Below are 14,453 nucleotides of genomic sequence, written 5' to 3'. Positions count from 1 at the left end.
TCTGGAGTACTGTGTCCAGTTTTGGGCCCCACACTACAAGAAGGATGTGGATAAATTGGAAAGAGTACAGCGAAGGGCAACAAAAATGATTAGGGGTCTAGAGCACATGACTTATGAGGAGAGGCTGAGGGAGCTGGGATTGTTTAGTCTGCAGAAGAGAAGAATGAGGGGGGATTTGATAGCTGCTTTCAACTACCTGAAAGGGGGTTTCAAAGAGGATGGCTCTAGACTGTTCTCAATGGTAGCAGATGACAGAACGAGGAGTAATGGTCTCAAGTTGCAATGGGGGAGGTTTAGATTGGATATTAGGAAAAACTTTTTCACTAAGAGGGTGGTGAAACACTGGAATGCGTTACCTAGGGAGGTGGTAGAATCTCCTTCCTTAGAGGTTTTTAAGGTCAGGCTTGACAAAGCCCTGGCTAGGATGATTTAACTGGGACTTGGTCCTGCTTTGAGCAGGGGGTTGGACTAGATGACCTTCTGGGGTCCCTTCCAACCCTGATATTCTATGATTCTATGATTCTATGATTCTAATCTTGATTTCTGGATATTTGATTTACAGGCAATATGATTTAAATAGTTAAAATTTGTTGCCTAATGTTACACTCCTACATTTGTATTTAAGCACCTAAGTGGCATGGATTTTGTTTTGTGCTAGGCAGCTCTCGCTCTTGCTCACTCTTGCTTCAGTGAGATTTGTGGATGCTCAGCTTCTCCGAAAATTGAGCCACTTCCAGGCCCAAATTCAGAAAAGCACATGCTTAAATATTTTCCTGACTGAGGAGGCTTTTGTGAACCAAGGCCTTATTTATTTTTATGGTTTTAAGGACTTAACTTTAGACACACAAATTTGAACATTTTGGGCTGAGAACCTCCTGCTTGGGTCTTAAATTTTCTCTTTTGTTCCTGTATTGCCACTGAGTCTTCAGTGTGGTATTAAGTGGATCAAATGTAACTACAGGCTTGTGTACAGGAGAAAGCTCAACCAGTTTAAGCAAAGCTGTGATTTTTAAATGATTTAGTTAAATTAGTGCAAAAGGCTGTATGGACACTCTTATTGTGGCTTAGGTTAAGTTGATTTGGAGTCATTGTAAGCTAAACCAAAACAAGCCAGTTTTAAACCAAAAAGAAAGTGCCCAACATAAGTGGTTGCCCTTGTTTAAAAACTGACTTTAATTAAACTGGTACAGCTTCCTTGTGTTGACAACTTTCTTGTGTTTTCTAGTGACATAATAGTAAAAAGTTTGCTTGCTGTTCTGTTTCTTCAAATATATGCATTGAACAGGATCTTTTGTTTTTTGTTGTAGCTTTCTCGTGAAAGTCGTGAGGGGCGACCTATATGGCAACTTAGTCATTTTGCCCGTGTTTTGGAAGAAGAAGAAAACAAACCAAACCCTGTAACGCAGAGGGTTAAAATGATTATGGTATGTGGGGTTTTTCCCTTTCTGTAGAGAAAAGCAACCATATAATTAAATGTATGCATAAATATTTCTCAGTTACTGTAAAGTTATATTCCCTCTCTGTTGTCAACACCATCTTTTAGTTTTAAACCTAGAAGGGCATGGGAAAGTAAAAAAAAAAAATAATTTTTTTTTTAAATTGCTGCTTGTTACTAGATTTGCTGGCTAGTTACAGCTGGAAACAGGTTTCACTCTTCTCTGTCTGTTTCCTTTTTAAGTCTCTAGGTCTGGTTCTTGTTCATGCTCACAGTCGCTGGATAGCAGAACCATCTGCTCAAAACAGTACAGCAGAAAATTCAGTGGGAATGGATGAAAATGCACCAAAGAGAATTGAACCTAATGTTTCTCTATGGCAATTTTACCTGTCTAGGTGAGTGAATATCTTGGTCCTTCTAAGTATTCTGTTGCATCTTCCACTTACTGGGGCTTATTCTCTGGTGTTTTCAGGTTACTTTGTAAGGCAAAGTACTTTGCAAAGCAGCCATAAACCCATCTGCTCTGGCCACTGTAGGATTCTCTACATATGGAGATCCTTGTGTGACATGGCATTCCATAGTCATTCCTGTACAAGCTCCACAATCTAGCTATGATAAAAAGGGGACATTCAGGGACTAGCAATTCTTCTTCATATGCCATAATGCTACCTTAGGTCCATTGCTGATGTATTTCAGAGCAGACTTAGGCAGACTGAGGATCTGCGGCATCATTTTTAAATTTTGTGATTGTACTACAGTAGATTTCATATCTTAAATTAGTTCCTAAATATGAGTCTTTTATACCTGTTACTAAGTTAAACAAATCTTTTAACACACATTGCATAGCAGAGGAAAATTGGAGCTAACTGACTATGTGGAGAGATTGTGAATTTAATGGTAATTGATGTAGTCTAGTCAGGTGTTCAAACCAGCTTCCCTTCTCTCTGGGAACATGTGCACAGCTTCTCCCACATGTGCACCACCCATCCCCAAGGACTGGGAAAAAAGGTTCTTGTCACTGTTTTCTTTCCTTGTGATTTTTTTCTAACGTTAAAATACTATGGGCTTGATTGTCAGAGGTTCTGACAACTCACAACTCAAAGTCAGTGGGAGCTGTGGATTCCTATCACCTCTGAAAATCAGCCTCTAAATCTCTTGATTCCTTACCTATTTAAGCAGCTTAATTTCTGTACCCACTACAATAGCTGCCACGGACGGCAAGAGATGATAATTGAATCACACTACATTTACCAAGAGATAACTGTTAAATCAGTAATTTAGCTGTTGAATGGCACATGCCTTCTGAGTGATTTGGTATTATATTTCTCTTTGCTAGGGTTTCAACATAAGAATTGCTGTTCACTGTTGTTTAGTAAATATTTAGTGAGAGAAGTTTCACATTTCACTGCTTTTCTTTAAACATGCTGAACTGCCGTGCTGTTTCTTATCTAAAGTAACTTACTTCAGTTATCTGTTATAAAGGGGGTAGAGTGATTGAGATTCTAATAACTGCATGAATTATGATCAACATATTGCTCTTGTTAAAGCAAATGGATGTCCCAGTGATACATTTTATCAAATGTAGCTATATACACAAGATTATATAAACATTGCTGGTTAGCTTTGTAGCTGTTTCTTGTTAGGTATTAGCTTGCATGTCTTGCTTGTTTGTTAAAGCAGTGTGTGAGTTTATAGTGATAAACAAACATTTTTTATATACTCAAAACACATTTAAATTTACTACTTGTTTGATCCTCCTTCAGAATGGCCAGTTTGGACATTGAGCAAGTAATCACTCTTGGTTTAGCTCTTCTTCTTGCTGTGAAATACATCTTCTTTGAACAGACAGAGACGGAGTCCACGCTCTCACTGAAGAACCCCATAACATCTCCCTTGATAGTTCAGAAAAAGATGTCTGATAACTGCTGCAGAAAACAATCTGGACTTGTAAAAAATAATCAGAAATCTAGCACTGTAGAAGAGTCTGTAATTTCGAAAGAGAGAAAAGGTAATATGTATGCTTTGGGTATCTTAGGATCTGAAGGATCCAGTGGTGGGGTTATTTTGCAACCAAAAAACTGTAGTCTGTTTGAGATTTTTGTCATCTAAATTCCAATTTTAATTTGTCTTTATGCAGTTGAAGTAATAAAACTTGCATTAGGAGAGCCATCAGCCAAGGCTACATTTGTGGTTGGTAGCTGCATCCCTATGGAAACTTCTTCACTCCTTAATAGAAAGGAGCCTGAAATTGAATTGCCCAAAGAGCCACGCTCCACTGAAGAATGTTTATGTATACTTGGAAATGCAGAGGTAAGAAAAGAGAACTATAAGGTTTCAAGACCAAAACATTATAAGGAGTATTTTAAAATTTTACAGTGAAACCATTGTTTGTGAATACATTCTTCAATTGATTGTATTGCTCTTACAATTGAATGTATGTGTAAATAGTGTGGCTTACTTACACTCTTAGTATACATCCATTGCAAAATGCACTTTAGAGATCATTTCTGATCCAGTCAATTCCTGCTTTTCAGTTATTTGTATATGTTCTGATTCTTGAATGCATACAGCCAAAAATTCAGTTTTTGCCCATTTTTGTAAACAAAAGATTTGTTACCATATCTTCCCTCCCAAAAATTCCATATCATGGTAGCTTTCCCGCTCATGAACAATTAGAGTATTAGTCCATACATCTATTAAAGGTGGCTGGTTGAGAGCAACATAAGATGCTCAGTTTTCTTCACTCTCAGGTCCTAAGCTGAAATCTCTGAGGTTGTGTGGCTACTGATTCTGATTCCCCATGTGACAGAGTATTATGCTCCCTCCAGACCAGTGGTCCCCAAGCTTTTCATGTCGCACCCCCTCCCATCCCCCCCTGCCCCCGGTCTGCATGTCCCCCACAGGAGCTGCGGTCAGGAGCTGGGGCCTGGGGGGGAGGGTGGGGAAAGAGGGGAGGGTGCAGACAGAGGTAAAGGAGCTGAGGTGGGGCCAGAGCCACGGCCAAGCCAGGGACCTAGGCTGTGGGTGGGGCTGGTGGAGGGAGGGCCGAAGCAGAGCTGAGGACCAAGCAGGGCTGGGTTGTGCTCCCTCCCCACCTGCTGTAGGGGGTGGCTTGGGCCCCACTGTGCTCCTTTCTCCCCCAGGGGCACTCCCTATAGTTTGGGGACCACTGCTACAGACCACCAGACTTTCCTCTTCCCCCCAATATGTACTTTACAGAAAAATTTCCATTTATAAACATGTACATAGTCTGTCTTCTTTAGATAGTTCAATACACAGAGCCAGATCCTCATCTGGCATTTGACTTCAGTGGAGCTATGATAATTAATGCTACCTGAGGATCTGCCCTGTAGTGTTTAAAGTAAGAGTCTACCTTCACTCTGGAAAAGCAATGAAATTTCGGAATGGAACTTTTAGTCTATACATAACTTTTTAGTTTGGCTAGGTATTGCAGGTTATTTCATGGTAAGCATGTACTAAAATACTTACACTACAATGAGTAAAAGCGTCACTCTTAAGTTTAAATTGCAGCTGGGGTATCTGGGTGAGGGTGTTAGTTTCCTTTGCTTTTGGTTTATATGGATTCATGATTGACACAGACCAGAAATTCATTTAGAATTATTTTCTCTGTATGCTGCAGTTTACTGATGTTGATAATGAAACAGCTTCTTTAGGTCTGATTTGCAGAAGTAACAAGTATCCTTCACCATACTGGAAACATGAAATATTACTGGAAACATTAAAAGTTGTACTGCAGTTTGTACAAACACAAACAAAACTTTTTTTTTTAATTTCTAGAAAGGTGCAAAATTCCTCACTGATGCAGAAGTCATCAAACTAGTCAATGCTAAGCATATTCCTGCTTACAAACTGGAAACTTTGATGGAAACTCATGAACGTGGTGTATCTATTCGCAGACAGATGTTATCTCAGAAGCTCCCTGAACCGTCAGCCTTACAATATCTTCCTTACAGGCATTACAATTATTCTTTAGTAAGTACAATGGAGACAAGCAAGAGTGAATTAATTTTTAAATTTGAAGGTGACTCCTTTTGTATGTTTTCCCCAAATTCTTCTCAAAATTATAATTCATGTACACCACTTCCAAGGAATTAAGACAAAGCTGCCAATTGTAGTTTCAGTCTGTCTTCATACAAACACAGTCTGCATGGGTATTCATTCAGTTCACATCTGAAAGTTCTCACAGACATAAGTAGTGGATACTTAATTTTTTGAAATGAAAACTTAGGAGTCCAGATCAGTTTTGTAGCATGATCAAAAAAGGACTATTATGTATTAATGTATAGAGTTCCCTAATCTCAGTAAATTTAAGGCTTTGATAATACCACAGCTGAGTTTACTGGGATAAGTGGAAACATGAGTTGAGTCATAATAAAAGGAAAGTTATTCAGAATCCAGATTGTTACTTTAATACAGTTTTTACTTTGTACAGTAACTCTCCTAATAGATACAAGTACATAGCATTCACTAATATAAAAAAATTCTTTCTGCAGTTTTATCTGTTACTATACATTACTTCAATGATTAAACACTTCAGTGGACTTCAGAAGATTACAGTCAAGCTTTACTAAATACTTCCAAACTTTGTGCAGTGTAAAACATTGCAGTGTAAAAATGTTGTATTTTACTGATAAATCAAGTTCGTAAAGTAGACTAATTTTGATTTATTTTATTTGTTGATGACTGTTTGTTATCAGTTTCTCAACATATTATTGCAATGCTGTATCCTTAATGACTGTTAAATCTAACATTTTTTTAAAGGTAATGGGAGCTTGCTGTGAAAATGTGATTGGATACATGCCCATCCCTGTAGGTGTAGCTGGGCCACTTTTCCTGGATAGCAAAGAGTTTCAAGTTCCAATGGCAACAACAGAAGGGTGTCTGGTAGCAAGCACAAACAGAGGGTGCAGAGCAATATGGGTAAGTAAAATTCAGTCTTGGATGGTTAGCTCCTTGCCTTTCTTAAAAGCCCATCACTTAATACAAAGTGAGGTGAATTGTGTAAGATAGATATCTATTTAATTGAAGTTATTAAATATTACCAATAATTCCCAGTAATTGTATTCATTTTCCTCTTTGGTCTTAGCTTGGTGGAGGAGCAAATAGCTGTATTCTAGCAGATGGGATGACTCGAGGACCGGTTGTAAGATTACCCACTGCCTGCCAGTCTGCAGAAGTAAAGGCTTGGCTTGAAAACTCTGAAGGGTTTAAAATAATCAAAGATGCATTTGACAGCACAAGTAGGTTAGTAACTTGGCTTTCTGTAAAGTATTTACTAATGTAAATCTATAATGAAATATAGAAATTTCCTAGCTTTCGATGTACTACGATGCAAGAAATTACATGATACTAGATTCAGGGATCCAAATAACTTCGGTCTAAGTAATCAACAACATCTTTCATGTCCAATATCTGGTTAGCCATTAGAGCTACAAACAAATGTTATATCCCCGAGGAAAATAAGGAATTCAATTACAGCAAGAAAAAGGAACTTAAAATGGTATTATTCTGATTACCATTCATACTTGTTTCCACCTCCAAAAACACACACACACTTCAGTTCCGACTTGATTTTAGTGGTCATTATCCTGCACTTGTAGAATTAGAACCAGTGTTGTACACCACCATCTAATCTTTCAAATGATATAACGTGTTCTTCTCTAATTCTAGGGGCTAAGAGAATATTGATCCTATAATGTCAGAACTGACAGGGTGGGGAGAAGCATAACAGTATTAAAAGTATTATGATTTAGAGCAGTGGTTCCCAAACTGGGGTTCGCAAAATGTTACAGGGGGTTCTCGGGGAAAAAATTCCCTAATGGCGGACAGAGCTGTCCCTAGGGACACCGGGCAGCATGGGGCCAGCAGCCTGGAGCCCCAGTATTTCCAAGAGCTAAGCAGATCAAAGCAAGCATATCTATCACACTGAGGAGATTTAAACTTCAAGACTTTTTATAAGAAACAGAAAGGGAGATGGATATTTTTTGCTGTTTTTAAAATTAAATAGGTACCTAGTATTGGTTTTAAACTTATTATGAAGAACAAGTTTAAGTTTTGTTGCAACGTGTGTTGTTTGCCTGGACTACCTGAATGCTTGTGTAGGAGGAACTCTTTGAGTTGACTTTTTAAATACCTTCATGCTGTTTCACATCTGATACTTCTTGATGAAATGTAAGAGCCTTGTCTTATAATAGGTTTATTCAAAGTGATACAAGCTACGAAAGTGAGATCTTGGAAGAGTGTTGCTTTTTTAATGTTATAAAAATACTGTAATGATAAATAATAATTAATAATAAATAGCATGTAATAAGCATGTCATAAAAACAAATGTTATATTTCCAAGATCACTGTTTTTATAATTTATACTCAGGTAAAGGAGAAAATCCCTGGGAATATTCATTTTTAGGAGGGGGTTTGCAAGACTTGACATTTCAGTGAAAGGCGTTCACAGGTTGTTAAAGTTTGGGAACCACTGATTTAGAGCATGATTGTCATAACTTCTCTTATCCCCATCGCTCCCCAGTATTATTTGTTGTATATTATCTCTGGAAAATCGAAGACTGATTTTTCAGTATTGGTTAGCAGAGTCATGTTCCACAAAAGCATGTGGAGGTCAGTAGTACACTTGAGCATACTCCAACAAGGCTTGATACCATGGTATAGAACCATCCTTGCTGCTGTTGAATAATGTGCAGTGTCTTGAAGTTTGTTTGTTCTTGTTTACTGCATAGCAATAGAATTGAGTTGTGGGACATGCCTTCACTATCACTGCTCTAGACACTGTTTCTCTATATAACTGACTTAAGAATTGCCAAATCTCCCTCTTTTAGTAATTTGTATTCAGTAACACAGAATTTTGGGGGATGCAAGGAAGGAATTGTTGTTTGAAATTAGGTAACTATAACACTAGGATCCTGTATTTCACAAGTTGCAGGGCTAGAAAAATTAAGCAAACCAGTACAGATACTTTCAGGAGCAGTAAGTTTTCTTTAAACATTTGTCTTGGATCAGCAGTCAGAGGATTTTGTGCCTGGTAGTTGGTGCCGATTTAGTTTTGAGCATAGAGCAGGAGGAGGAGGAGGAGGAGCGCACATTGTGCATGGTGCTTAGCAGGGTTATCCGGAACTAATGGCTTCTTTTCAGCTACAAATGACAGTCAGGTTTCAGAGTAGCAGCCGTGTTAGTCTGTATTCGCAAAAAGAAAAGGAGTACTTGTGGCACCTTAGGGACTAACAAATTTATTAGAGCATAAGCTTTCGTGAGCTACAGCTCACTTCATCGGATGCATTTGGTGGAACTGTAGTCTTTAGTGAGATAAGGAGAGAGAAGGAATTGTAAATAGTTAGTTGATTCTCTTTTATTTACAGGTTTGCTCGTCTGCAAAAGCTTCACATCAGTCTGGCTGGTCGTAACCTTTATATCCGTTTTCACTCTGAAACAGGGGATGCAATGGGAATGAACATGATCTCAAAAGTAAGATCCAGTCCGTTTCTACTTAGCATTTTTTGAAAAAAGAACTAGTTAAAGAATGTCACTAAATTAACTCTGAATTAGGTTTTCCTGTCTTACATGACCATACAGGGAGTGGAAGCAAGGACACAGGACTGTCTCCCCACTTCCCTCCCTCCCTTCAACTTCTCCCCCTCTCTTTTTCTGGGGCTTGTATAAGGGCCATCCAGAATCAGAGTCCTGTGTTAAGGTTCATAGTGCTTTTGAGAGTAAAATTTACTTTTTGTCCCTGAAGTGCTTAAATCTAAAATAGGCAAAACAGGTTTACATGAGTGAGAAATTAAAAGTGATTATTAATCCTACTTCAACTTCATTCTTGTTGATCATCTGCCCATATGAACTTGAATTTTTTACCTTTGCTAGTTTTATTTACCTTAGGCAATTTACCTAGAGTGGGCTGTCTCTCTCTCTCTCTCTCTCTCTAGTGATATAAAATGGTAAAATGTAATGGTTTAGCTTTGTGTCTTTGACCATAATCAAGAGTAGTACCTAAGCAATGAAGAAGGGAGGGTTAAAATGACTATATTTAAAAAGAAAAAAAAATCTGCACATGCAACTCAGGCTCTCCTTCTTTCCCCAATCCAGAATAAAGGGAAGAATTGATCCCAGATTATTAAGATTCATATAGTGTGCATACCTTGCTAAGTGCCAGTGTTCTCTGGTCCTAATGTAGCCACTCTGGAGAGTTAGAGGGGTTAGAGCCTCCACCCACCTGTGCAGCCCCAGGATGAGACACCATGCATGGTGGGGAGGAACAAGGGCTTGTGAATTCATTATTTACTCTATGAGCAAGTGAGTGAGATGGGGCCAGAGCAATGATTATATTATCCCTACCCACCAGCACCATCTTACCCAAAAGGGGAGTCCAGGTTCCTCGGTGAGGAACAATTCCTTCCTATTGCTGCTCCTGGGGTAGCACAGCGATATGCTTTCCCTTGCACAGGGGCTGAGCCCAAAGGTTCGGTCTAGCCCTGATGTCTTACTGTCTCTGTGATGGTTAGTCAAATACTAGTTATGTTCTCCAGTGGTTTATAATGCAACCTTCATTGGAAGTTACACTTCATTTATATCTGCTTCTGTCAGGGTACCGAAAAGGCACTTGCAAGACTGCAAGAAGAGTTTCCTGATCTCCATGTTCTAGCTATTAGTGGTAACTATTGTACAGACAAAAAGCCTGCTGCCATAAATTGGATAGAAGGCAGGGGGAAGTCTGTTGTCTGCGAAGCAATCATTCCAGCCAAGGTGGTCAGAGAAGTAAGTACCGCTTTGATTCATCTTGGGGGGAAAAAAAGCATTTTTTTCTAACCAAACTAATCCTTTAATAAAAATTTAACTTGAAATCAAGATTTATAAATTGTACATAATGATTACTCTTCACTTTGAGCATTATTGTAGGATCATGGAAGTTGTAGATAAAAAATGACTTACTAGTTGAGGATTTTTCATTCAATATACTTCTGTGATGTCTAGTTTAAAATGTCTGAAGTGGTGGATCTTCCACTCCTTCTTTTGAAAGACTGTTCCACGGTCTAATAGATCTGACACTTAAGTAGTTTACCTGATACTCAGTTCAGTTTTAATAACCTTTGTAACCGGTCCCTTGGATACTCCATGGCAAATTAATCTGCAGCAGTTAGCCTGGGTTCTGCTACACATTACAGTGCACAAGACTGGAAATTCTTTGGGACCTTCATGTAAAGAGGTTTTGATTGTATTATTTATTTTCATATTTAATTCAATCAGTAGTATTTCTTGTGACTTAATTTGATATTTAATTTTGTAGTGCCCCAGAACTTTTTTAACTTTCAGTTGTACTGCAGAATTTTGTATTCAAAATATATAACTACATTGTAGAAGTGATTGGGGGAAGGTGGAGATTGTGGCAAGCTGGGATGGGGACAATTGGAGTTACCTGAGAGGCATAACTCATTAACAGGCTTTTTATTCCAAACTATTTTTATATTGTCATCATTAAGTTTCAAATTTAATGTCAACATTCCATTGAAATAAATGGGGTGGTTCACCACACCTCTTAGAAGTATTTATTTCAGGCTGTCTTTAGATTTAGGCAAATCTCTATGCATTGGTTTGCATTCTGTTCGTATTTAGAAAGTTTTAGCAACTGTAAGAGCTTACATTATTTTCTTTTAAATGAAAGTCTACATTTTAGAGAACTGTTCTGAGGCAAATTCCTCAGCCATGGAATCATAGTCTGAGGGCTAATACTAAACAACATGGGATTACTACTGCTGTCTAATGAGAAGTATAATAAAAGCATATGGTTTTCTCTAGGTATTGAAGACTACTACAGAAGCTATGGTTGAGGTTAATATAAACAAAAATTTAGTGGGCTCTGCAATGGCTGGTAGCATAGGTGGCTATAACGCCCACGCAGCAAACATCGTCACAGCTATCTACATTGCATGTGGACAGGTAAGTTCAGCCAATTCACAACACTATTAGGTTTTGGTTTTTTAAATATATTCTTAAGATAGTTGAACTAAATGTTTTTATTCTGACTTTAAGGATGCAGCACAGAATGTGGGCAGCTCTAACTGCATCACTCTGATGGAGTCAGCAGGTCCCACAAATGAAGATCTGTATATCAGCTGCACAATGCCCTCTATAGAAATTGGAACAGTTGGTGGAGGAACCAACTTGCTACCACAGCAAGCTTGTTTGCAGGTACAAAGCATCAAAGAAAATTAAAATAACATTCTTTTAAACCAAAAGTCCTCCTGGTTCTATTGTATACTGTGTGTCTAAGTAATACTGCAAGTTTTTTTCGAACTTTAGTAGGCTTTAAGATATAACTAACTAAACCGTTCTAAAGAGTATTCATGCATCTGATTTTGAAGCTAAATTCTACTTTTTAATGTCTGAGGGACTTAAAAGCTAGTTTGTTTCACATAATTTAGTAAGGACTATTAAATAATTCTAACTGAACACAAATTTACCTTTACCAGCGCTTGGTTTTAAAGTATCATGTTGTATATTTTTGTCTACAGATGTTAGGGGTCCAGGGTGCAAGTCAAGACAATCCTGGTGAAAATGCACGTCAGCTTGCTAAAATTGTATGTGCTACAGTAATGGCAGGGGAATTGTCATTAATGGCAGCACTGGCAGCTGGACATCTAGTCAAAAGCCACATGATTCATAATAGGTAAGAAATGCAAAGCTTAGTACTATTCTCTGCGTCTTCCCCTGTCCCAAATACAGCACAATATGTAATAATGGTACATGAAACAATTAAAGCTACAGAGAGAGTGCTGACTCCAAATGGCTTATCTTACTATTTTTGTTTAGGTCAAAAATAAATCTACAAGATCTTCAAAGAAACTGCACCAAGAAAGCAGCTTGAATGCCAGAGGAGCACTGAAGTGAACCATTGCCATAGCAACTGACCAGGAGTAAAGAATAATAGATATTTATGAAATTTAGAAGGCAGTCTTCAGTACAAGGATTTTTGTGGAAGATAATTGAGAAGATCAGCAGATTGGGATCAGTGAAACTCCTCCTTATGACTTTGACTTTCTTCAGCTGTTAAAAATTACTTCCTTTATGAAGATCCCAGATGTCTTGAACATGGCTTTAGAATTTTTGATATTTCTCTTACTCTGCGCATGCTTTTCTGAAGGGTCAGCTTTATGACATTAAGGATTGAGGGTATTTTGACTAGTGAACTCCCAGTTATGACTGAGATGGAAAACAAGTTCTGTAGTGTAATTTGTTGTGTGTTTAAAAAAATGATTTGGCTAAAATTGGTTTGTATGTAATGTTCCTTGTGATTTTTGTTTTCTGGTTAAAAAAGTAGGTTTTAAATATAAAGTGATAGCAGCCTAATTGCTTCCATGAACTCCTGATTTTAATTTTGTTTGTTCTAGTTTTAAGCTTACGTCTTGAGTTATGAGATAATTTTATTGAGTCTCACATTAATCTTTAGAAACATTGATCTATTTATAGTACTTCACTTGGTGCTGTCCCACTTAATTATTAGCTCCCTAATTGAGTTAAATCATTTTTTCCTTTAAGGAAAATCTATTGCTACAAAGTGCAGAAATGTTTGACATTCTTTAATAGGGGTATGTGTTCAACCACCTGGGCATTTTGTTTAGAGAGAAGTACTGTATCATGACTTTCTAAAACTTTCTTGATACAGATGTAGAAACAATTACACAGAAGGCAGTTTAGAGCTTTGATAACGTTAATACCGTTTTTTACATAACTTTTTCTGTAAGTAGCAATGGATTCAAGTGAACGAATCAAGAACAGATGTTTACACTTTTAAAATCTCATCTTTTTAAAGTACAGTGCATTGGCACATTAATAATTTTTGGTGTTCGACACTTTCTCCCCAGGGATCGGTGTTTGACCTCTGCTTAACTTGAGATGTAATAAAGCCAGAAAAATCACGTGTCTATAATGTTCCAATTGGTTTTTATGTTTGATTCTTTTTAAATGTTTTCTTTTGTGAAAAAACTATAATTTATTTTCTGAAAAATCCAACTTATCCATCTTACGAAAACTTACAAGGGTCCATTGAAATGATGTTACTAGAAAAATTAATATAAGAAATGTAACTGTCCATTAAAATACTGTATTTGGATCAGTGAGATAATGTAGGGTGTTTCTTAATGTTATGCGGGAAATATTAGGTAGGTTTATTTTGGTTTGACTTGCTACTGAGAAAACAAGTATCAGTTGCTATGCTAAACAGTTATCCTGTCCAGTCATTGAAGGAAAACTATAAATGGATTTGAACATTCCTTCTTACTAGAAGGATGGTGTCAGCAGGTTGGTCTTTTTATGGGGATTACAGAGGCATTTCGGGGGTGATGATGAAAGAGAGGGAATGCTGTTTTTCTAATGTGCAAACTTGTTATAACTTGTGAGGGACTGATTTTATAGAACATCAACTCTAATATTAATGTATTGGTCTCATAGAGCTAACATTCAAGCTGGAAGACATACTACATGCTAGGTATGCTGTGGTAGCATGAAAATACCATGAATGTTTATCTTTTTGCAGTATTGTTATGAGTAGTTTTTTCTTATTTATACAGAGTTGAAACTGCTTTGTTTCTGTGTTCAACCAGTGATTTATTATTTAAAGTAACACTGAGCTGGCAATAAATGGTGGTTCAGTGTTCATTTTGGTGAATGTAACTGACATTCTGTCTTGCAGAATTAACGTTTTGTATTATTACTAAATTGTGTACATTTTGGTACAGAATACTTTTTCAGTTTCAGTAAAACAATGGAAAAGCATTTTGGCTTAATTGTGATATTTTTAAGTATAATTAGTGACTTTATTAAATATTAAACACTGTTTCAGGGGTTGTTTACATATTGTCCTTTGGTGGTATGAAGAACACTTATGGAGTTGCAATAACTTCTCAATACAGTAGTTGAGTATGACATATTCCATTGAGGCCTATTTTGGACACTTGTCTGTACTTTCCAGAAAAGAAGTCTTTTTTGCCTGGAA

General features: G+C 37.4%; 1 protein-coding gene across 3 annotated transcripts in view; it reads left to right on the top strand.

Annotated features, from left to right (window-relative positions):
- Positions 1–14,233, top strand: part of HMGCR (3-hydroxy-3-methylglutaryl-CoA reductase) — a 36,360-nt gene extending 22,127 nt beyond the window's left edge. For 2 of the 3 annotated variants that reach the window (XM_038403608.2, XM_038403610.2), the window contains exons 8-20: positions 1,308–1,424; positions 1,679–1,830; positions 3,199–3,443; positions 3,573–3,745; positions 5,234–5,428; positions 6,218–6,376; positions 6,543–6,700; positions 8,824–8,929; positions 10,049–10,219; positions 11,258–11,398; positions 11,492–11,650; positions 11,974–12,128; positions 12,272–14,233. In XM_038403608.2, coding sequence (XP_038259536.2) covers positions 1,308–1,424; positions 1,679–1,830; positions 3,199–3,443; positions 3,573–3,745; positions 5,234–5,428; positions 6,218–6,376; positions 6,543–6,700; positions 8,824–8,929; positions 10,049–10,219; positions 11,258–11,398; positions 11,492–11,650; positions 11,974–12,128; positions 12,272–12,326 — 1,986 coding nt within the window. In that variant the 3' untranslated portion in view covers positions 12,327–14,233. The remainder of the gene's footprint in view (positions 1–1,307; positions 1,425–1,678; positions 1,831–3,198; positions 3,444–3,572; positions 3,746–5,233; positions 5,429–6,217; positions 6,377–6,542; positions 6,701–8,823; positions 8,930–10,048; positions 10,220–11,257; positions 11,399–11,491; positions 11,651–11,973; positions 12,129–12,271) is intronic. The other variant, XM_043514447.1, reaches the window with a different exon arrangement.
- The last annotated feature ends 220 nt before the right edge of the window (positions 14,234–14,453 follow it).

The sequence above is a fragment of the Dermochelys coriacea genome, chromosome 5, assembly GCF_009764565.3.
Source record: "Dermochelys coriacea isolate rDerCor1 chromosome 5, rDerCor1.pri.v4, whole genome shotgun sequence".
Lineage (NCBI taxonomy): Eukaryota > Metazoa > Chordata > Testudines > Dermochelyidae > Dermochelys > Dermochelys coriacea.
Note: the sequence above shows the minus strand (reverse complement) of the source record. Positions and strands in the feature narration are given on the sequence as shown.